General features: G+C 48.2%; 2 protein-coding genes across 11 annotated transcripts; one reads left to right on the top strand and one right to left on the bottom strand.

Annotated features, from left to right (window-relative positions):
- Window positions 1-773: 773 nt before the first annotated feature.
- Tmem253 (transmembrane protein 253) lies at window positions 774-14,049 on the bottom strand. Of its 6 annotated transcripts, XR_009226366.1 has the most exons (9): window positions 13,552-14,049; window positions 11,628-11,786; window positions 11,132-11,242; window positions 10,984-11,040; window positions 10,587-10,697; window positions 10,334-10,480; window positions 9,808-9,984; window positions 5,798-5,894; window positions 774-970 (listed from the first exon to the last, which is right to left on the bottom strand). XR_009226366.1 is itself a non-coding variant. In XM_058577743.1 (7 exons), exons 1-7 carry the CDS (start codon window positions 13,915-13,917, stop codon window positions 9,907-9,909), a joined length of 1,029 nt encoding a protein of 342 aa, XP_058433726.1. In that variant the 5' UTR covers window positions 13,918-14,049; the 3' UTR covers window positions 9,563-9,906. The 6 variants fall into 6 exon arrangements, 3 of the variants coding, with proteins under 3 accessions (XP_058433726.1, XP_058433727.1, XP_058433729.1); XR_009226367.1 differs by lacking the exons at window positions 774-970; window positions 5,798-5,894 and adding an exon at window positions 9,563-9,656; XR_009226368.1 differs by lacking the exons at window positions 774-970; window positions 5,798-5,894 and adding an exon at window positions 9,563-9,631.
- Znf219 (zinc finger protein 219) lies at window positions 8,708-22,535 on the top strand. Of its 5 annotated transcripts, none has more exons than XM_046441036.2 (5): window positions 8,708-8,814; window positions 19,021-19,109; window positions 19,390-20,797; window positions 21,073-21,204; window positions 21,471-22,535. In XM_046441036.2, exons 2-5 carry the CDS (start codon window positions 19,104-19,106, stop codon window positions 22,073-22,075), a joined length of 2,151 nt encoding a protein of 716 aa, XP_046296992.1. In that variant the 5' UTR covers window positions 8,708-8,814; window positions 19,021-19,103; the 3' UTR covers window positions 22,076-22,535. The 5 variants fall into 5 exon arrangements, with proteins under 5 accessions (XP_046296992.1, XP_046296991.1, XP_046296990.1 ...); XM_046441035.2 differs by lacking the exon at window positions 8,708-8,814 and adding an exon at window positions 13,775-13,956; XM_046441034.2 differs by lacking the exon at window positions 8,708-8,814 and adding an exon at window positions 14,402-14,453.
- Window positions 22,536-22,734: the final 199 nt, after the last annotated feature.

Below are 22,734 nucleotides of genomic sequence, written 5' to 3'. Positions count from 1 at the left end.
TCAGCACTGCATATAAATAAATAAAATAAAGGTCCATTGATAACTAAAAAATATTTTTTAAAAATATTCAATCTTACAAAACACTTGGACTTCTTGTTGGACGCTGTTCTTTCCCATTCATTCATCTGTCCACTCTGCTGCCAATATCATGCTGTTGTAATATTTAAAATCTTTTTGATATACATTAAGATCTGAGAAACCATGAGTTATTACTTTTTTTTAAAAAAATCTTCATTTTACTTATTTATTTTCAATGATGCTGAGGCTCAAACCCAGTGCCTCACGTGTGCTAGGCAAGTGCTCTACCACTGAGCCACAACCTCAGCCCCTATACTTATTATGACTCTTTTTGTTGTACAGGTTCTGTTTAGTTTTTTAGTTTTCATCATTTGTTTATTTTTTCAGATGTGTTTTATAATAACTATTGAGAACACAGTAAAAAACCTGAAGTATGGGCTGGAGATATACCTCAGTTGGTAGAGTACTTGCCTTGCATGCATAAGGCCCTGGGTTCAATCCCCAGCACCAAGAAAACACAAACAAACAACAAAACCCCACTTGAAGTATATGGAAATTGAGAGTCCACTAATAGTGTACCATGATATAGCTTTTAAGTTCTTATGACAATCTGAGACCATGAATTTGTTGTGGCACCAGCTTCCTAGTTTAAGTGATTTTCTCCACTGGTACCATTATTTTCAACGTTTAAGCAGACTAGTGATGACTGTTAGAAAGTCTGTTTGTTCTGTTTTAACAAAATACCAAAGACTAAGTATTTTTTTCCTCTTTGAATTTAATGAATTTACATCAAAAACTTAGGTAGAAAGACTGAGTAATTTATAAATAATTGACAATTATTTCTCATAGTTTTGAAGGCAGGAAGGTCTAAGATCAAGGAGCTGTCAGGTTCAGTGTCTGGTGAGGGCCTGGTTTCTGTGTCCAAGATGATTCCTAGTTTCTGCATGCACCCCTGCAGGGAAGGGTGTTGTGTCCTCATGTGGCATCAAGGACAGAAGGCAAAAAGGGACTAGCTAGTTACTTCAAGTCCTTTTGTAAGGGTACTAATCTGAAAGGTCGTAAAAGGACCTAATCACCACCCAAAGGCCCCACCTTTTATTACAATCACCTGTGAGTTTAAGTGTCAACATATGAATTTTGGAGACACATACATTCAAACCATAGTAGGTACCTTTTGATTGAATCTACTTATTCATTCATTCATCATTTATTAGCTGTCTCCTATATTCCATCTATTGGCTAGGTTCTAAGGTTATAAAAATGAACAAACAAACCAACAAACAAAAACAACAAAAAGATAAACACAGTGGCACACATCTATAATCCCCAGTGGTACATATCTATAATCCTGGGAGGCTGAGGCAACAGGATTGTAAATTTGAAGTCAGCCTCAGCAATTTAGTGATACCTTGTCTCAAAATAAAATAAGAAGGGCTAAGGATATAGCTCAGCAGTACAGAGTCCCAATCCCCCGACTCCCAAAGAATAAAACACAGTTCCTGCTTCAAAGGTCAACAAATGATGGGGCTGGGGATGTGGCTCAAGGGGTAGTGCGCTCGCCTGGCATGCACGGGGTGCTGGGTTTGATCCTCAGCACCACATAAAAATAAAGATGTTGTGTCCACCGAAAACTAACAAATAAATATTTTTTTAAAAAAGGTCAACAAATGAATGATAATTTCAGTAAAATATTAAGAGTATATAACTGTATATGTAGCACAAGAGAGCGCTGAAGAACACAATTGTGTTGGTGGGAGAGGTCAGCAAAACTTCCCAAAGTGGGTGAGGACTGAGCAGATGACTCTTGAAGGACAAGGCAGCAGTTAGCAACACATGGGACTGAGGTGGAGCTAATACTGGATGCAACAACTGAATAGGGCATGGGATAAATATATATGCAAAGTAAGATTTTTTGACTCAGCCATTTTAACATGATATGACTTTGACTTCCTGTTAATGGTTCTGTATGTGTGTGAGCGCGTGCACGCGTGCGTGCACCCATGCACATGAGCTGTATGTTGCCGAAGATGGAATCCAGGGTTTCACACATGGTAGGCAAGCACTCTACCATTGCGCTTGACCTCCAGCCCCCTAGTGTTTTGCTTTGTATCTCACTAATGTGTACAACAAACATCCCTGACCCTCACCCAGCCCACCACTGAGTCATTGCTGTCATCATCAGCATCATCCTTAGGCTAATCATAAAGAAGAAGGAGAGGAAGAAGATGAAGCCTCAAGGATGGGGTGGAAGTGTTTGTCATACATACTGATAATTTTAAAAAAATATTTTTTTAAAAGTCCATACATTAATGCTACCTTCCTCAAGTTGCTGTCCCTGTACTGTGAAGTGCAAGGAAAAAGATGTGGAAGATGATGCTGGAGGGCTGGGCAGGAGCCAGATCAAAAGGTCAGGGTACCCTTTTAAAAGAGAATAAAATCATGCCATTTGGAGGTAAACAGATGGAGTTGGAGAATACCATGCTAAGTGAAATAAGCCAATACCAAAAAATCAAATGTTCTCTCTGATAAGTGGATGCTGATCCATAATGTGGGGAACATGGGAAAAATGAAGGAACTTTGGGCAAAGGGGAAAGTGGGGAGGGGAGGGGGCATGGGGGCAGGAAAGATGGTGGAATGAGATGGACATCATTATCCTAGATACATGTATGACTGCACATACGGTGTGATGCTACATCGTGTGGGACCAGAGAAATGAAAAGTTGTGCTGCAATTGTGTACAATGAATCAAAATGCATTCTTTTGTCATATATAACTAATTAGAATAAATAAGTAAATTTTTTAAAAAGGCTTAGACTTCATCTTGTGGTTGATAGGGAGGATCAAAGGGCTTTTAAGCAAGGAAGTGATGTAGGGATGTGGAAGATGCCTCTGAGGGGGATAAGCCCAGAGGCCCAAAAGCTAGTTAGGAGGCGTGGGATGGCAGTGGGGAGAAGAGGACTGATTCAAGAGCAGGAGGAAATTGTAGAATGTAGGTGTGAGTGTTTGGCTATAGAAAATGAGGGAAATTCAACTTGTGTGACTGAGTGATAACAAAATTAAAATAGTTCAGAAAGAGGAGTAGGAAGTAAACATGGGGAGAAATTTAGATTTTAGATGTGGTGTTTGATTCTTGTAGGTCTCTTGAAATACAAGAATCTTGAGAAGTTAGACGTTAAGTTCTTAAAACTTTTCTAGTCATATCCTTTTAGTGCACTGCTTTCCAAGGTTGGAGGGGGTGATGATTTTGCTCCCCAAGGGCCATGGTTATTATAATAGAGGGGAAGGGGGATACTGGCATCAAGCCAGTAGAGGCAGGAGATATGCTCAGCTTTTTACAATGCACAGAACAGCTTTCCACAACAAAGAATTATCTGGCCCAAAAATCAAAAATGGCAAGGTTGATAAATTCTTTTCTATAAACTAGAAGAATACTAACCACCTTAATTTTCAATATTGTCCAGGGCTAGTCATTCAGATTCGAGAATATGGGTGGATCAATTAAAAAACATCACCACTGCTGAGAAACCAATGAAAGCTGAATGTTTGAAGAGAATAACTGTCATCTAATTCAACCATTCAGCTGGTATTTGAATAGTTGCTTCAACAACTTGTCGGTGCATGAAAAAGTACATTGCAAAAAACAACCCTAACACATCAAAGTCCAACTGAAAGTCCAACTTCAAAGCAGCTTGCCTTTAGAAATGTGTTCAGTTTCTCTCTCTCTCTCTCTCTCTCTCTCTCTCTGTCTAAAATTGGCCTCTGACAGGAAGTAACAATTGGACTTGGTTTCACTTATCAAAAAAAGTTTCTCTTCTTCATAATTTTCTTTCAGGTTTTAAAAGGCACAAATTCCATTTCTTCTATGCCATGACTTATACCTAATGCGTAAGAGTGGTAACATAGCATTTTTAAATAAAACATTTGGGAGCACATAATTAAAAAGAACAAAACAAACTAAATTATATCTTGGGAGCTTGGACATAGGAGAAAACACTATAAACAGTACAATCTTACAATGACTAGGAAAATGAAAAGAATCAATAAAGAAAATTAATTGACTCTGGACAGAACTTAGGAAAAGTTTATGATAAGAAAAATAAACCAATTGGTTTTGGTGGCATGCCTCTAATCCTAGCAACCTAGCAACTGGGGAGGCTGAGGCAGGAGGATCAAAAGTTCCAGGACAACTTAGCAAGCCCTTGTCTCAAAATAAAAAATAAAAAGGGCTGGTGATGTAGCTCAATGGTAGAGCACCCCTGGGTTCAATTCCTAGTACTGGGAGCGGGGGAAAGAAACAAATAAACAGAAAAGCACACAATAAAAAATATTAGTAAAATTAGGCAAGAAAAAAAAGTAAGCAAAGACTAAAGAACATTAAAGAAATAGAAGATGACTCCCATGAAGTAAACAGTATATGGGGCCAGGCGTGTAGCTCTGTGGTAGAGTGCTTCCCTAGCAGGCAAGAGGTCTCATTCCAGAGTGTGCATGCAAACAAACATGGAGGAGGAGGAGGAGGAGGAGAAAGAGGAGGAGGAGGAGGGGGAGGAGGAGGAGGAAGGGTAAATGGCCTCTAATTATCTGATTTTGATTTTATTGATTAGTACTGGGATTGAACCCAAGGGCACTTAACCACTAAGCCACATCCCCAGCCTTTTTTATTTTTAGGTTCTCCCTAAATTACCTAGGGCCTTGCTAAGTTGCTGAGGTTGGCTTTGAACTTGCAATCCTCCTGCCTCAGGCTCCTGCAACAGCTGGGATTACAAGCATGAGCCACCATGTCAGCTGGCATTTATTTGATTTTTACAAAGTAGCACACGCCACATTAGTAGTAATCTACCTCCAAGTATGGCTGTTCCTGACCTAGCAAATTGTATAAGCAGGTCCTTCCCGCTGAATTATTATAAAGGGGAATGCAGGCTAAGATAATCAAGGTAGTCAGGCCCCTTCCTCCTTCCTTCCTCTTAGGTTAGGTGTTATTATGGGTGTTATTACAAGGCAAGGATGTATTCAGGGGAGGCCATGGTTCTACAACAAGCTCTTGTTAGCAACTGGAAGATTGTAAGCTGTATACATATAAGAGGTAGGCATTATTATAAAACGGAAACAAACAAAAACCAAGCACAAACTAAAAACGTTTTCCTGCCTTTCCTTCTGTGCTGAGTCACTGCTCAGTTGCAAGCGTTCCAGCTCAAGGCAGTTCCTAGATTCCCTGTCCACTGGAGATGGACCTCCGATCCCTAGAGCACAGATCCCATCGTATTGAAGTAGTGACTGCAGCACTGCCACTGTCCTGCTCGGTCCACCAGTTCATTGTCGAATTTGAGGCAGCATCAGTTAGGCCCACCAAGAGAAAGCGCATAGACCTAGAGAACACTAACCCCGCCTACACATGAAAATAGAATCCGGAAACCCGATGGGGGGTGTCTTCACTTCTCACTGAACTGAACAGCATCCTAGCCTCAGGTGGCCAGTGACAAGAGGCTGCCGAGCAGTCATAAGGCCAAGCTGGCGAGGTCAGCTCCGATTACTGCTGGGCAGTTGAGTTCACTGATTTTTCGGGCTCCTGGCCAGGATTGCATAACAGTCCCAGAGGCCCATGAGGGCACAGATGACTAGAAGGGAACCTGCGCCTCCCGACCCTGCGCTATGCCCAGGGTCCACCCCCGGGCCGCGCGGGCGTCGCAGCTCTCTGCGGACCCACTGTAGGGGAAGAATTTGCTGAGGCCCCAGAGGGTGCAAAGATTCTTTGCCCAACTAAATCACCACTAAACGCCATTACCTTGAAGGAAAGCGCTTCGTGAGACTTCGACCTGGGCAGCAAAAAGGCCACGAGATGGCAGCAGAGGACGCAGCCTGGGACAAAAAACCCGAGCCATCTTGAAAAAAAACAAAAACAAAAACAGGTCGAGAAACCTAAGACAATTTGGGAAAATATTGTCATTTGTCTATAATCATACATTCGGCATAAATGACTGGATTTCAAAGAAATGAGGGTAAAATTAATCAACCTGAAGACTCTTCCAATCACAGAATTCAACTGCGTATGAAGCTGCATATCATGAATGGGTTATTTTTCCATTGCTTGAAAGCAGGAGATAGGGGTCATGGCCTTTAAAAATTGACGTCAGCAGGAGCCTTGTCACAGTCCCTTCTTTCTGTAAAGTTCTAATTCAAGTAAAATGAGAGATCTCCACAGAGGCTGCCAAATTGATGAAGAATGGGGCAGATACAGTGGTTGCTGGGGAGGAATGCAGCAAAGCAGAATGCTGTCATGGAACAGTCAAGAACTCTGGCAATAATGTGTGGGGTGGGTGAGGGAGATCATGAGAAACACAGGACAAGTTTCAAACATTCTTTGCTTGCAGCTGGCAAAGGGTATTGTCTAGAGAAAGGGCATTAGTAGCATGGGAGTATGCCCCAAATATTTTTCTTCTATTGGTCCTTCTGCTATATATTCCCTTGCCCTCCCCTCCCTAGTTGTAACTATCAAAAATGTCTCAAGATATTGCACAATATCCTCAGGGGTGCAAAAATGACCCTTTCCTGAAAACCAAGAATTTCATTTCTTCCCTCCAAGACACAGTCAACATGAACTATGTTGAACATCCAAATCCTGAATTCCTACCATATGTTTGTGTAATGTGGAGAATGACAATTGAAGGCTACAAGCTGAATCTGCCCCTTGAATTAAAAAACAAAAAACAAAAAAAAGTTATCAATATTTTAAAATCAGAATGTTTCATATTTTACAAGTCAGAATGTCTGTCTTCTGTAGAAACCCTGAAGGTATGGCATTATGAAGTCCACAGTCCTACATGGCAATAATTGATAGAGATGAATGGAAACATTCATAAAATTTAAATAAAATGTGTATCCTTATTAGGTGCGGTGGTGCATGCCTATAATCCCAGTGGCTCAGGAGGCTGAGACAGGAGGATTTTGAGTTCAAAGCCAGCCTCAGCAATGGTGAGGCGCTAAGCAACTCAGTGAGACTCTGTTTCTAAATAAAATACAAAATAGGGCTGGGGATGTGCTTGGTGGTTAAGTTCAATCCCCAGTACCGTTTTTTGTTTTTGTTTTGGTGCTGGGGATCGAATCCAGGGCCTTGTGCATGCAAGCCAAGCACTCTACCAACTGAGCTATATCCCCAGCCCTCAATTCCCAATAACTTAAAAAAAAAAAAAAAGTGTATCCTCTATTTTGCTACAGTTCCTACCACTCCCTATTCCCTCATAACCATCTGTTTCAGTCATTTAAACCAATATAGGCAATTTATTTTCAACTCCTGAAGTACTCTGTAGTTTGGGTTTTTTTTTTTTTTTTTTTTTTTGCTGTGCTCAGATTGAACCCAGGGCACATTCTAAGCAAATGCTTTACTGCTTTACCATTGAGCCAGCACCAGCACCACCTTATAGTTTATTTTTCCTTGTGATTTTTATTGAAGCCTCGATTCTTCAGTAATCTGAGGACAAATATCATTATAACTTCCATGTGAACAAAATGTAGTTTAGAGATTTGATTTGCTCAAGCAACAGAATCAGAACCTAGATTTCCTAACACCCCATCCTATTATTATTTGAAGGAAAAGTTCTATTAAGAACTTCACTTAGGGGGCTGGGGTTGTGTGGCTCTGTGGTGGTAGAGCACTTGCCTAGCATGTGTGAGGCACTGGGTTTGATTCTTAGCACCACATATAAATAAGTAAATAAAATAATAAAGATCAATTAAAAAAATATATATATACATACATACATACACATACTTCACTTAGGAGTTTTATGGAACCAAATCAGTAATGCAAGAATGGGCATGACTGTTAGAACTGATGAGTTCCAAGTGCTAAATTGTTCAAGAATCACTACAAACGACTAACCCTTTTTCTCTTAATGAAGTATTTCTGCCTCCCTTCTCCTTCCACACGTGATAAAAATGCCCTTCCTGCTTCCTTAAAGTTGACTGATATATGCCTTACTTTGGTCAATGAACTGTGAGTGAAGGTAACATATATCCCTTTAGGGACATGAATATTTCTTCATGCTTAATTCACATTTTGGAGGGAGTAACTCTACACCTCACAGGGACACCGTAGGGCTTCAAAATGGTGGGATTCTCCAGCTTGAGTATCCAAATAACTTACAGTGAGCAGAGATCTTTGTCAACCTACTTTGGACATGTTGTATGAGAAATAAACCTTTCTGGTTTTAAGCCAACGAAGTTTTAGCGTTGTTACCACAGCATCATCTAGTGTAACTTGGCACAAGGTTCATTTGCATGGTGTTTGAGTTTTTCTAAGAACTAGAAAGCAATATCTAGACTTTTGATAACATTATAAAAGCTGAAAGCCAGAGCAAATTGTTGAATACGGACGCCACCCCCCCCTCCTCAGTTTTCTCATCTACCACCACCTTCTGACGTTGAAAAGTTCTTTCCTTGGAGCCTTTCATACATGAACCCTCCTTTATTCTGTTAGTTAGATTGTGGGGAGGAAGAAGAGGCCCAGATCTTTTTTTCTCTATTCCAGAGCTGATCCCAGAACTGTCCCCACCCACTAATACTCACACTTAACTTTTCATAGGGCGACTATTACCACTCCCAAGGTGTCACAAACAGAAAGGAATTGTAGCTGGCGCCACTGCAATGTCAAGGCAAGACAGCCAGGCTGCGCTGTACCCTCACTGGTGCTTGGGCTTAGCTGAGCCCTGAGAAGCAGCATTCTCTAGGGAAAGAAGCCTTCTCAAGTGGGAACAAAAATGAGTGTGAGGAGAATACCCATCCTGGGCACTATGTGAATTTGGGGTGAGTTCTCTTAGTACTCCAGCTCTGATCAATTTCTAGTGCTAGCGGCTAAGCTGCCCGACTGGTGCTACGGGGACTCTCAGTTTTCTGGCTTTTCCCCAAGCCCACCCGAGCTTGTTATCTTTGTACACTTGCAAAGGTCATAAACGGTTGAGGGCTGAGTGCAAGCAGAGCTTCAGTAACCAGACTGCAGCCCGGGATCAAAGGTCCGCGGAGCTGCGCAGAGGCTGAGTGTGCGCAGTACCGCTCCCGCCTAGGAAAGGCTCTTTACATCCGCGTGCTAGCAATAGGCGGGAAAGTCGGGTCGCCGCGTCCTTCCCTCTGCCTGCCGGGTCCACCGGCCTGCCCAGCGAGCCTGTTATCCGCAGATGCCCAGGACGTGGGGGAGGGGGACGAGAAAGGCCCCGCGCTCCTGACTCATCATCTCCAACCCCCTTCTCGCGCGCGCTCCAAGTCTCAGGACTTTGGACCTGAGCACTCGTGCGAGGGGGCGCGGCGATAGCACCTGCGAACCCCCAGCTCTGCCAAGCGCCATTCCCAGCCGTCGACGGGCTCGGAAGCTGACAGAGGGAGGGGCGAGGGCCCAGAGTCCGCTCGCAGTTGCGTGGCTGCTGTGTGGCGCCCCGGCGCAGGACCGCCCGCCCGGCTCCTCCCCGCTAGCGGGCCCAGTGGTCGCGCCCGAGGAAACTCTCGGCTAGGCCTTGACTTGCAGCGCCTCGCGTCACTCGGCAGATGCACAGCGCCCCTGTCGCGGAGGGAAGGCTCTTTATTTCCCAGAAGGTCACGGGGTAGCGGGGCATCCTGGGACTTGTAGGCTCTGTTAGAGTGGACCAGACCAGAATCTAAGAAAGAAGCAGTGGGGAGAGGAAGGCAAGGATGGAAGGGAGGAAGCCCCTTTACAGGGAGGTGAAGTGAGATGGAGGACCCAGGTCCAGGTATATCTTCATCTAGTGGGGAAGGGACAAGAAAGAACTCCACTAGACCTCATGCTACCTTCTGAGTTTGCTGGGGTGGCATGCAGGGCAATCTGGAGGGTGCTCCCTCAGGAGAGAAGGGCTGTAGATCCTGTCTGCCTCCCCCTGCTCTCGCAGTTCACTCATTTCGGTTTCCTGTGCTGGCCACCATAGTACCATTTTCCAAACCAGGAACCTCTTCGACCTCAGAGAGGCCCTGAAAAGCAGATAAAAGTGTAAGTGAATTGTAGGGATGAGAAAGGAGATAGCCCAGATGGAAGCAACTTCCTCCTCCTCCATTTTTTTTTTCTCATAGTTCTTCCAATAAATCTGGGTAGCTTCCTATTGCTTGTCTATTCTAGTTCCAGTCATTTGGATACCCAATTCCCTCTTACCCACCATTAGGGGAAAAGATGTCCCAAGCTAGAAAGCCAATCAGTTTCAATCCAGGATCCCTCATTTCCCTTCTGTCCCACTGCTCCCCTTAAATGCAACTGACCAAGATTGCCAACGGAAAAATTAGGAGGCAGCTAGCTGCTCCATGCTTTCCTTCCTGCCCCCAATACCTCTTGCAGTTCCTGGTAGTGCAGATTCTGGCTCCTGAAGCATCCTGGCTTCCTTTGGCTCAGCAAGAATAGGGCATATGTGGAGGACAGCACACCCCCTAGGGTGAAGACCTCAGCGCTGAGCTCCAGCACCAGCAAGCCCACCAGCTGCAGGTAGACAGGGCTGAGGATGTTGTGGGGACCCAACACCTGTTTTTCCCTGCCCTTTCCATCTCTTGCTTCCTCCTCCTCCCACCTCTTCGTTCACCAGTACCTGGGAGGAAGCTGTCGGAGAAGGCCCCAAAGCTGTCTTCATCACCTCGACCACCACCGCAATGAAGCCCAAGATCAGGTTGAAGGTGTTGAATATCATCATGGCCCGTACCTGCCAGTGAACCAGTTCAGCACTGCCCAGCCTAGGGGACTCATTCCAACATCAATCCCCACCTGAAGCCTAGCTGAAAACAAAGCTCAGCTCTTGTTTCTTCTCCAAATGGGACAGGACCATCAGCCCTCTAACTTTCTTGCTTTCTCTCCATAGTCTTTTAGGCCAGCCAGGGACAGACAACAGAGAGGATTAGTCAACATTTAATCACTTACTTCCTGAGTTGAGGGGTGTGTGTGTGTGTTTTGGGGGTGGGAGGACAGTACTGCATGCCCTTCCCACTCACCTTCCAGAGGCGGGGTGCTCTGCGAAGCTCAAGGGTGACAGTCCCAGTTAGGAGACCCTGAATGGTAATAAGCACAAATTTAAACTCTGTTCCCATTAGGGAGGTGTCCCCAGAACCTTCCTTCTACCCTCCCTGTGACAGGTCTTACTGAGACTCCAGACCCAAGTGGCAGTGCTGTGGCCATGTGACAAGCAGAGTTCAGGCAGGCGACTGAGACAGCAAAGGGTACCACAGCTATTGCCAGCCATATCTGGGTCACCTGGAGACCAGAGCAGGGTATTTTAGTAGGGAACTGTCAAGGATTCTTTTCCCTCCTGGAAAACCTTGCCTCTTCTAAAGATCCATAATTGGGATAAATACATGGCAGAAGGAAAGTAGTCAACCAAGGGCAGCAAAGGAAGTAAGATTTAAAAATTAAGTGCCATTTAATTTGTTCTGCCTCATGTTACAGTTTACTTACCTCTGTTTTCCCCATCGGACAGAAGCTACATGGAGATTAAGGTTCTTGCTTTTTATTTTTTAAATTTTTTGGTCTGTTTCTTCCACCCTCCTCCCACTAAGAGCCTAGCACAATTTCTGGCACATGGTAGGCGCTCACTGAACATGGATGGAACTGAATTGGATACAAGTGGACATGCTGAGACCTGGGTGGGACAGCCTGGCCTCACCGCCAGCACCAAAAGCTGTCCATTTTGCTTGTGCCTTGCCCAGTGCTGTAGCTTTTCCAGACGAAGGCTGGGTCTCTCCTGCTCTTGCAGATTGGCTCCATCCTCCATCATTCCCTTGACCACAAGAGCTGGGTGCTTCCTAGGTTGGAAAAATTCATTATGGGCTTGTCTTTCAGGAGATAGGACATGCTATATCTCTCCCAGTTACCCCTCTACCCACTACCAAAATTAAGGGAATTAAGGCCCAGGACCTTACACCTACCTAGTTTGAAGCAGCTACTCCAAAGGGATGGGACTCAGATGGGTCCTGGGACTCTTTGGGGGCCTAGTATTTCAGAGCAGATGAAAAACTTGTCCTGTCTGAGAAAGGCTGACACAGCTGGGCTGTGGTTGGGCAAAGGTCCCAGTAAGGGCCTAAGGATCTAGGGAGTGGCCCTGGGTAGACACCAACCTTAGTTCACAAGATACTCAGCCCTATCTCATTTTGTTACTATTTCTATTGCTCCCATTTCTGCCCATCTGGTTTCCTCTTTTGGATTCATTCACTCACCACATCCCTTTGGATACTTTCAATCCTGGATCTCAATTTCCCTATATTCCATCATCTTTTTTTCTTTCTTTGGTTTCTTCATCAAATAACTTACTCTGCCCTAGTAAGATTCCATATTACTCTTTGGACTGCTTATTACCACTTACAGCTTTGTCCCTAACCCAGGTTAAGTTTTATTTCTCCTAACTTTCCTGTCTCTCTCTTTTCTCTTTGTAATTTCTTGAAAGTTTTACTCTGAATTGGACGCTAAGTGGATGGAGAGCACTGTTTTTAGTAGGGGATTGGTTTTGACTCAGTGATAAGCTGCACTTAGACATATGTAGATGTTCCCCAAGTCTCGTGTACCTTTCTTGGGAAAGGTACTATTAAAACAATATTTCTGAAAGAATAGGTACCTTGAAGCCTGGGCTAGACTCAGTTCTGCAAGTTTACCAGCTGTGTGACCTTGGACATATTCTTGTGACATTATTTTACCTATTTCAACCTCAGTTTGTTCACTGATAAAAGGAAGGTAACAACGAGACCGTGCTGTGAAAGGTTGTTGATTCAGGGTGAATGGTTAATAACCATTAACGATGCTGATGAGGTCATACTGATGTGCCTGAGGACTTACTAAAGAACCTAAGATGGGGATATTTATTTGTACAGCAGAAAAAGCTGGGCCTGAATATATACAACTCAAAGATAGGAAAGGCCCATCTTGGCACACAGCCTGAGGTCTGGAGAGAACCAGTCCCAGATCCACCTGGATGACCTTGAACAAGTTGCTTAATCTGTTTCCTTATCTATAAAGGGAAGTTAATACCAATTTCAAGGGGTTGCCTTGAGCATTAGAAGAGAAAATGCATATTAGCTAGCTTAACCCAACACCTAACACATATGTATTCATAATCCTTAGTAGCTATTATCATTATTATTGATGATAGGAGAAACTGAGCCAGAAGAACCCTGGCAGGTAGTTCCTTGGACAGGATCCTGGGAAGCACATGGCCTTCTTTATAAGCCATTCCTGCCCTACTCAGTGCTGGGCCAATATCCTTGGAACACTGTATCTATTTTTCTTTCTTGGGAAGTGGGAATCACATTTTAAAGGAATCTAGAGAACTGTTGTCTATTTCTACCTCTTCAATCCCCGTATGAATTAATTTTATTTAATGGTGATGTGAGATGTTGGGCTTGCAATGAGGATCTTTAAACTTGCAGGCCAGTGGGGAAAGAAACTCCTTGAGCCTCATTTTTCTTACCTGCAAATGAGAACTAATTATATTTGAACGTTATTGTTAAGGATTCTATACTATTAAATACGTGAACAGGCATTCTGTAAATATTGACCAAATCTGAATATACTACTTGCAAGTTTGTAGCCATCGCCCAGACTACAGTCTCCTCAAGGAAACATATCGCATCCCCCTCATCTGGGCATCCCCCACAGCTCTGAGCACAGTGCCGGGTACTTGGTAAGCACTCAGTAAATATTTGTTGTTTTGAAGAGCCATTTAAGTGTCTTAAAGAATGGAAAATAGAATTCGAGAGAGAAGAACGAGAATTGTTTATCAAGAACAGAAAGGACGGAAGAGTAACTTTAATAATGTTTCTTATACGGCAGACATTAACTATCTCTATAATCGCCCCTCCTCCTCCCCAAAAAGAGACAGAAATTGTAAGGGAGAGGCTTTGAGATAAAACCCCAGGAAGAACTTCTCCGAGTCTGTGCATGTTGGGGCAGAAACAGCGGCAGAGCCAACTCCTTCCCTGGTATGTCCGGGTCTAGGGTGGGAGGGGCAGTCCTGCTAGGAGGCTGGGGGAAGGACGAGATGACCTTTCAAAATCTCTTCCAGTCTCCTGTTGGAATCGTCTGTGCGCCCCACCCCCGCTCCCTCCTCTCTCCCTCCCTCCGACAGCGCCCCCCGTCTCCAAACTGCCCGCACCCCGCCCCTGGCGGCCGCCTCTCGCGGCTCCCGGGGTCCCCAGCTCCCTGTCCCCAGAGCCGTAGCCGCGCTCCCGCGCGGTTCCCAACCCCGCCGCGCCGCCCCCCGCATGCTAATGGCCGGGCCGCCTCCCGCCGCACACAATGCGGGCCAGGGCCGGGGGCGGGGGGACCGGGGAGGGGGCGGGGGCCGGGCCGGGGGCGGGGGGGCCGGGGCCCGGCGCATCTCCCCCGGCCCCACGTAACGCTGACGCCCGCGCCGCCGGCCCGCCGCCCGCCGCCGCCACCGCCGCCGCCCGCCCGCTCCGCCGCCCGCCCGGGGCTCGTGAGTAGCAGCTCCCCCCACTCCCGGCCCCCCCCGTCCGCCACCCGCCCCCGCCCCCGGCCCCCTCCCCCCATCCCGGAGGGGGGGGCCGCTCCGCGCGCCCGGCTCGGAGCAGGTGCAGGGGGCGGGGGCGGGGGAGGGGCGCCGGCTCGGCCCCAAGCAAACTTCGCCCAGAGCTCCTGGGGGGGCGGGGTGGGGGTGGCGGCCTGGGAAGCCTGAAGAGCTGGGGGGGGCCCACGGGAGGGGGGCCAGGTGGGGGAGCCGGGGGAGCGGACACCAAAGGGGAAGGGCCAACGGGGGTGGGGTGGGGGTGGGGGCGGGGGTGGCGAGCGTCTTTGTAGGGGCCCGAAGGCAGGGCGCGAGGGGCCTGGGGGTGCGGGGCGGTGTGGCCGTGAGCCTGAGTGGATGCGCGCCCCCCGGCCCAGGTAGGGCCCGTGGGGGAGGGGGCAAGGAAGCCAAACTCTCCGGAGTGGGGACGGTGGGGGGAGGGGAGAGGATGGGGGGTGCTTCCCTCTCTGCGTCCCAAACAAAGTGTCACAAAGAGCTCGGCCCGCGGCAGCGGCGGAGGCGGCTGTAACTCAGCTTTTGTTCTCCCGGCCGGGGGTAGCAGAGCCCTGGCCTCCCTATCTCCCACCCTGCCCCCTATCATCCTTCTTGCTTATCTTCCCAGGGAGGGGTCTGGGGTGCTGCTGGAAGAACCTCTTGTGCAGGATCACAGGTCCTACCTTACTTGCTGACCTATTTCTGGGAGGGGTATTTTCCCAGAAGCTCTCCTGCCCACCTCCCTCTTTCCCCCACCTCCCAGTCTGAGGACTGAGGCTCATTTGGGCGGTTAGACTGACTTTTCTAGGGTCAGCTCCAGTTAAGTAGACTTAGGGATGGCTACATGCCTCCTTTCCCCAAATCCAGATCTTTCAGAACTTTGAAAATCGGGGTCAAGTTAGGACATGATTCTGGGATAAAATTCACCATGGTGGGGTGGCAGCAGGTGTATCTTCTCACCTCCTACTGTGCATTTGGAGTCCTTAACTGAGGTTGCTTGCCCCTAATTCAGGACAGTGGGACCCAGGGAATGCTGTCTTCACCAAGAACTCAACCTGAAAGGTGGCAAACTCTCTGGAGGGAGAGTTTGGAGGAGCCGAGTTGTGAAGTTAATATGGAGAGGAGACCACAAAAGTGATCTATTGGCATGTCTCTGTAATTGAGGTGGTCTTCATTCTGGACCACTTAAGAAGCTCCTTTTCCTAAAAACCCATTTAGTGCAGTGGTTATCATAATTGTTAGCTGACTTCAGAGGTATAGGATTCTCAGCAGAGGGAAAACCATCAAGTATTAGAAATGACCAGAGACAGAGGCCTACTTACAGCTAGACCCCAGAGATCCTGAACCCTTGCTCCATACACTTTGATCCTAAAATCTTTGAACCACTAGGCTTGGGGACAACCTTCTTAGTCCTCCATTTGGCAGATGCTTCTGTGTATCTGTCTTTGATGTTTATAAATCTTTTTATTAACCATCCATCTTTACTTAGTAAGGTTTAAGGTTTGATGTTCCATAAACTGCCTATACCAGCTGTCCTAGCATGTAAGAGTAATTGGCCTGTTGCTTTGGAAATATTTCTGATCCCTAACCCTGGCTCTGCATCCCTATAGAATCCAAATAAGGGCAAGATAACCCCTGATTCTCAGTGGGGGTGAAAAGTAGGTCACTGCTACTCTCTGACCAAGTCTGGCCAAGTATCATGGATGGTGTTTAAGCCTGAATATAGGAAAATCTATGATTATTGTCCACAGTTAATACATGTATGACTTAAGTTACAAGCCACTTCATAAAACCTGTCAGTGCTCTCCTTTATTGATTATGACCATGAGATCAGATGTCTGGGCCTGATTGGAATGAATATGATTGAGGGGATCTTGATGGGGTCTAGGAGGTCTCAGTGAATTTTGTTGATTTTAGGCCTCTTTTGGAGAAACTCTTCTGCTGGGGAATTTAGCTTCAGTTTGGATCTTCTTATATCACTCTATTTCCATTCTGAAAACTGCTGTGTGCAGTGTGTGTGTGTGTGTGTGTGTGTGTTTTTCTTTTGGGAGGAAGTTTTGCCTTGTTCTGTTTTATTTTATTTTATTTTTGCATTGGATATGAGTCCAGCTTCTCAGGAGATGTTTTGCTTGCAGTTTTAGGGGCCCTAGAATCTTCTCAAAATCAGAATATGTGCCCATAGGTTAGTCAGCTATGACCATGCAGTATTCCCAGCCTCCACCCCCCCTCCCTCCTGGCCATCTGCTTCCTCTGAATATACCAGATTGGCTGTACACCAGGATGTTCCGGGAATCCCCAGGAGAGCAACAGAATGTGAGGGACCCAAATACGATGCCTCAGTAACTCATTCCAGGATGTACAAACTGTAACTGTCAGGACACTCCTTATAGCTAATTAAAAATTTTCTAGTTACATCTATTTTCTAATACCTCTATTTTCAGTGACATCCAAAAGGCCAAAATAATCCTCTGGTACCACTCTCCCCTGACCCTCTGTGGTTCCCAGATAGGGGGAGAAAATCCTCCAGCTTTTCTCAGTGCTTTATCTGTGATGCTAAAATGGCAAACATGGCCTCTCTAGGACTTCATAGTTCTATCTATGGTACTGAGGTGGCCAAAGTGGCTTCTCTGGTAGCCCACTGCACTCTCCATGGTACTGAAGGAATGACCATTTGTTTCAACATCTCGGGTCTAGAAGAGTCCTGTTATTTAGACCCACAGAACTTTTAAGCTGGAAGGCAACATCAGTAAAAATTAGTCCAACCTACTTACATTACAAAGGATAAATGATTCACTGAAGGTTGGGTTTAATAATGGTAAAACTAGGTTTACAATAGCCTTGTACCCCTTAATCCTATTCTGACTCACCTTCTGTGAAATTATTCAGTGAACCTGGCTAGGCTCTTGGCCCCAGGAAAGGGGTTTGTTTGGAGGATCCAGAGGAGGAAGGTGTACTCCCAAATTTGGAGCTATAGAAGAACACATTAAATGGTGAAAGACGACATCTAATGGACCTTGGACAAGGATATTTTTGTTAATTAATTTCCTGTTAATATTCCCAGAGCCCTGATTCTGCATGTAACAGGTACTTGCCCCATACTGAAGTCTTACCACATCCACTAAACCTTGAAAATTAAGGAAGCTCTGGACCTCCAGAGCCTTTTCTCTGCTGATAAGCAGGGCTGACTCCTGGCCCAGTTCTCTTCTATTAAAGATCTGTAAGCAAGGTAATGCCGAGTTCTTTTCTTTCTTAGTAACATAAAGCTTATTGTAAGAAAGTTCTTTATATCTCAAATATTCTTCCTATCTTAGGCGGAGGGGAGGAAAAAAAGAAAAAGGTTAGGCCCACATTCATCTGGCCTTGACCAGAAACAATTCTGTATGGAGGCAGGAAGGCAGAGTGGATGCCTTCTGGTTATCTTCCCAGCCCTGTTTCCATGAATTTTAATTCTGAGGTTACTTCTGAGTCCTAAAGCTGACCTCTTCTGCAGCTTAGAACCAGGACCCCCCCACCCCCATCCTCTTCTTCTCAGTGCTCTTCTTCCCGGCCCTGGAGCTCTGCACATCTCAGGCCTAGGGAATTTTAGCTGGAGAATTTTAACCCTTTCCTGTTAAGAGCCTGTGCGGGAGCCCCTATCTGTGCAGATGGCCCGGCCCCGCCCCCCGTCCCTCACTCCAGCCTCTTGAGCTCAGAGCCAGTGTAATCCTCCTCTTGTGTGAGGAAGCCTCTCCCCTGCAGAGAGGAGGAAAGCCTGCTTCGGAACAGCCTGGACAAAGGGGCTGAGATGCCCCATCAAACCGCAGGCTCCAAGGTTTGAAACAGGGGATGAATCTTAGACGGTATTTGCAGTTTTTAACCCCTTCCCCAGACTGGCAGTGCCCCTTAACTTCCACTCCTCCCCCAACTCTCTCCATTCCCTCTGTGACTCTCTCCCCCTTCATGCCCCTCCCCCCCTGTCTGTCTCCAGACTCTGCTGCTGGGAGGTGTTTCTCTCCCATGCATGAATGAGTCTCTGTAATGAATGGAAATGAATGGATCAGGAATCCAGGCGGAGGGAGGGAGAGTGAGGGGGAAAGACGGAAAGACAGGGTAAAGGCAGAAGCAAGGACCATGGAACCTGGAAGGATGTTTGGCTGCCTGGTCAGTTAGGGTCTGATTGTGATTGACTGACCCCACTTGGATAACCGGGGAACATGGCAAGCCCTCTCCATTCATTTATCAAGCTGCACATACTGTGATGTTCCCTCCCTCCCCACTGCCAGGATGTGAGGTGGTGGTGGTAGTGGTTCTGGGAGCATTTAAAACATAATTTTTGGGAAAAAAATTGGGTTATCAGAGAGCCTTTTGGATTTGGCAAATTAAGGGGTGGAGTCTTTGAGGAAAGCAGCCCCCTTGTGACTCAAGATGCAAATAGGAAGGGAAAGGTTTAAGGACTATAGGGTGTTAAAGAGTCTGGGATTGGGGGTGATACTTTCCATTGCTGAAAATCAGGACTCATCTTTCCTCCAAATCTTTCTTCCTTTAGCTCCTCAGCACCTGTTGCCTTCATTAGCAGCCTTTCCTCCTCTTCCCTGCACTCCCCAGAACCAAAGAATGTGAAGGGGTTCCATGGAGGTGAGTGGAGACATGGACTGAACCTACAAATATCTAAAACGGTGCTATCTCCCCTTCCTAGCTCTTTCTCTTTTAACCTAACCCTGGCGCTGCGTCCCTATTATAACTTATCTCCTTGGCCCCAGCATCCAATTCCCTTCCATCCTCCAACCTGCAGTGGTGAATGGCATCCTGGGTCAAGCCCAAACCCACTCTCGTTTTGTTCTGGTCCTTGTTGCCTTTGTTTTCTCCACTGATCGCCCTTCTCCATCCTTTGCTCTACGTGCTTCTTTTTCCACAGGGCTCACGTCCCCGCGTCCCTGGTGGCCATTTAGCCCCGTCACCACCGGCCTTTGACGGCGAGCTGGATCTGCAGCGCTACTCCAACGGGCCAGGTGTGAGCACGGGGTCGCCCGGGATGGGAGCTGTGGGCTGGTCTGAAAGTCGAGCAGGCGAACGGCGGTTTCCCTGCCCTGTATGCGGGAAGCGATTCCGCTTCAACTCCATCCTGGCATTGCATCTGCGAGCGCACCCAGGGGCTCAGGCCTTCCAGTGCCCACATTGTGGCCATCGCGCAGCACAGCGGGCTCTGCTGCGCTCGCACCTGCGAACACATCAGCCTGAGCGTCCACGTAGCCCTGCCGCGCGCCTGTTGCTGGAGTTGGAGGAGCGCGCACTGCTGCGGGAGGCTCGCCTAGGAAGAGCCCGAAGCTCAGGAGGCATGCAGGCCAACCCTGCCACTGAGGGCCAGGCACGGCCTCACGTTCCTTCGTCATCTGCCTTCCGTTGCCCTTTCTGCAAAGGCAAGTTTCGCACCTCAGCGGAGCGCGAACGCCACCTGCACATCCTGCACAGGCCTTGGAAGTGCAGTCTATGCAGTTTTGGCTCCAGCCAGGAGGAGGAGCTGCTACACCATAGCCTGACGGCCCACGGGGCTCCCGAGCGCCCCCTGGCGGCCACCTCCACTGTGCCCCAGCCTCAGCCTCCACCCCAGCCCGAACCCAGATCTGTTCCCGAGCCAGAACCAGAGCCTGAACGTGAGGCAACCCCTGCCTCTGCTCCTGCAGCTCCTGAGGAGCCCCCGGCGCCTCCAGAGTTCCGCTGCCAAGTGTGTGGCCAGAGCTTTACACAGTCGTGGTTTCTCAAGGGCCACATGCGCAAGCACAAGGCCTCCTTCGATCACGCGTGTCCCGTGTGTGGCCGCTGCTTCAAGGAGCCCTGGTTCCTAAAGAACCACATGAAAGTGCATGCCAGCAAGCTGGGTCCTCTCCGTGCCCCAGGTCCTGGCTCAGGGCCGGCCCGGGCACCCCAGCCTCCTGATTTGGGGCTGCTGGCCTATGAGCCACTGGGCCCTGCGCTTCTCTTGGCACCGGCACCCACTCCAGCTGAGCGTCGGGAGCCCCCGAGCCTCTTGGGTTATCTAAGCCTCCATGCTGGCGAAGCCCGGCCCAATGGAGAAGGGGCTGAGCCTGGGGCCGGCCGTAGTTTTGGAGGCTTCCGCCCACTGCCATCAGCTGTCCCAGCGCGGGCTCGAAGGCACCGTGTGGAGGAGCCTGAGGAGGAAGAGGAGGTGGTAGAGGCTGAGGAGGAGAACTGGGCCCGGGCCAGGTCACTGGGCCCTTTGGCCTCCCTGCACCCACGCCCAGGCGAGGGACCAGGGCACTCGGCGCCTTCTGTGGGGGCCCAGGCAAGATCTACAGCCACACAGGGTATGTAGGGACTCCTCTCTGGGTTTTCTGTCTTTCTTCCTGTCCAACTCTGTGGTCACCACTCTTGTAGCTTCTTTTTTAAAAGAGCCTTTTTTCTTCTCATTTTATTTTTTTCTCCTGAAGGTGTTACCACTTCCAATGGCACTAATTCTTAACCTCTTATGTTCTCCCAAACTTGCTGTAACCTTGTGGAACCCAAGGGGAAACAGGCCTGTGGGGTGGGTGTGGAGGTGCAAAGTGACCCTCATAACTTCCTTTTAATATGTACATTGCAGAAGAAAATGGGCTGTTGGCTGGAGGGACCCGGCCTGAAGGGGGCCGAGGGGCCACTGGCAAGGATTGCCCCTTCTGTGGAAAATCTTTCCGCTCAGCTCATCACCTCAAAGTGCATCTTCGAGTGCACACAGGTAAGGAAGGCAGCTTCTTGAGTGGGTAGGGACTGAAGGGGAGGAAAAAAAGATGAGAGCTATCAATAGTCTTAGAGATGACCCACTATAGCATTCATATTGGTCAGATGAAATTAGTTCGAAAATGTTCTTTATTAAATCAGAGCTAGTGAGAAAGACAGGGCTTCTTCCCAGTCCTGAGGATGAAGTCAGTAAATTGAGCAGAATGCAAATGAGGGTATGCAGTGATTCTGACCTCATCACCTTATCCCACCTCTTTTCCCCAGGTGAGCGCCCTTATAAGTGTCCACACTGTGATTACGCGGGCACCCAGTCTGGCTCACTCAAGTATCACCTGCAGCGTCACCACCGGGAGCAGAGGAGTGGTGCAGGCCCGGGGCCACCCCCAGAGCCGCCACCACCTACCCAGCGGGGTTCAGCCCCATCCTCAGGAGCCAAGCCGGCTCAGCAGTCTGCGACCTGGGTCGAGGGTGCTGCAAGTCCCCGGCCTCCTTCAGGTGGCGCTGGGCCGGGGTCCCGTCGGAAGCCCGCTAGCCCTGGGAGGACCCTGCGCAATGGGCGAGGTGGTGAGGCCGAACCCCTGGACCTGTCCCTGCGGGCGGGGCCGGGAGGCGAGGCTGGGCCAGGGGGTGCCCTCCACCGCTGCCTTTTCTGCCCTTTTGCCACTGGAGCCCCTGAGCTTATGGCCTTGCATCTGCAAGTGCACCACAGCCGTCGGGCTCGGGGTCGCCGGCCTCCCCAGGCTGATGCATCTCCTCCCTATGTCCGAGCACCATCAGGAGAGACCCCTCCCAGTCCTTCGCTGGAAGGGGAGGAGGGCCCCGGGTTGTCGAGATCTGGAGAAGCGGGGCCTGGGGGGCAAGAAAGGTAGGGATCCCTCTTAGGGGTGATTAGCTTAGTGAGCTTACCCCGCAGGAGCGGGGGAGCACTAGAGGTAGTTGGGTAGAGCAGCCAGCAGGGGGCAGTATGGGACCCAAATCCCAGCCCCAGGCGGACCAGAGGTGGAGGGGCAGTGGGCAAAGGAGGATGGGCAGGCGATACCCATCCAGCCCAGGGGAGTCACAGTGCCTTAGAAGTGGCAGAGGTGAGGGTCAAAGAACGGGGTCCCAGGTCTGGCAGAGAGGATTGTGTCCCTGTTGAGGAGACGCTCTGCCAGTTTTTGCTGGTCCATAGGCGTGAGAGTTTATTTTTGTACAAGGGGTGGGGGTGGGGGGGGCACTGTACCCTTCTAGCCCCATCAGGGGCCCTGTAGACATTGCTATTTTTGGTACGATTCCTGTCATCCCTGTTGCAGAGTCGTGTCCCCAATAAACAGGTGTCTTGAGGCACAAGGCCCTGTGTCCTGTCTGCCTATGTCCTGTTTCTTTCCTTGGGCTCTTCTGCTTTAGAAATAGTTAACCTCTTCAGGCATTAAATTATCATTCAGAGAGCTAGACAAGAAATGTAGAATCTTGGGCTTTAACCCAGTCTTCAGATTTAGTATCTCTGGGTGGTGCCCAAAAGGTAGCATTTAAGAAATAGGCTAGGGGG

The sequence above is a fragment of the Marmota monax genome, unplaced genomic scaffold, assembly GCF_021218885.2.
Source record: "Marmota monax isolate L192 unplaced genomic scaffold, Marmota_monax_Labrador192_F-V1.1 WCK01_AAM20220418_F8-fsc00017, whole genome shotgun sequence".
Classification (NCBI taxonomy): domain Eukaryota; kingdom Metazoa; phylum Chordata; class Mammalia; order Rodentia; family Sciuridae; genus Marmota; species Marmota monax.
Note: the sequence above shows the minus strand (reverse complement) of the source record. Positions and strands in the feature narration are given on the sequence as shown.

Excerpts from the sequence above, each read along its gene's own strand:
- Tmem253 (XM_058577743.1), bottom strand. The coding sequence starts at position 13,917 with ATGCACAGACTCGGAGAAGTTCTTCCTGGGGTTTTATCTCAAAGCCTC. Across the intron at positions 11,787-13,551 it reads CGATGGCTACAAACTTGCAA|CACCCAGCTCTTGTGGTCAA; the intron begins GTAGTATATTCA and ends CAACCTAGGAAG. Across the intron at positions 10,481-10,586 it reads CTCCGACAGCTTCCTCCCAG|CTGGTGGGCTTGCTGGTGCT; the intron begins GTACTGGTGAAC and ends GTCTACCTGCAG.
- Znf219 (XM_046441036.2), top strand. Across the intron at positions 20,798-21,072 it reads AAGATCTACAGCCACACAGG|AAGAAAATGGGCTGTTGGCT; the intron begins GTATGTAGGGAC and ends TGTACATTGCAG. Across the intron at positions 21,205-21,470 it reads GCATCTTCGAGTGCACACAG|GTGAGCGCCCTTATAAGTGT; the intron begins GTAAGGAAGGCA and ends TCTTTTCCCCAG.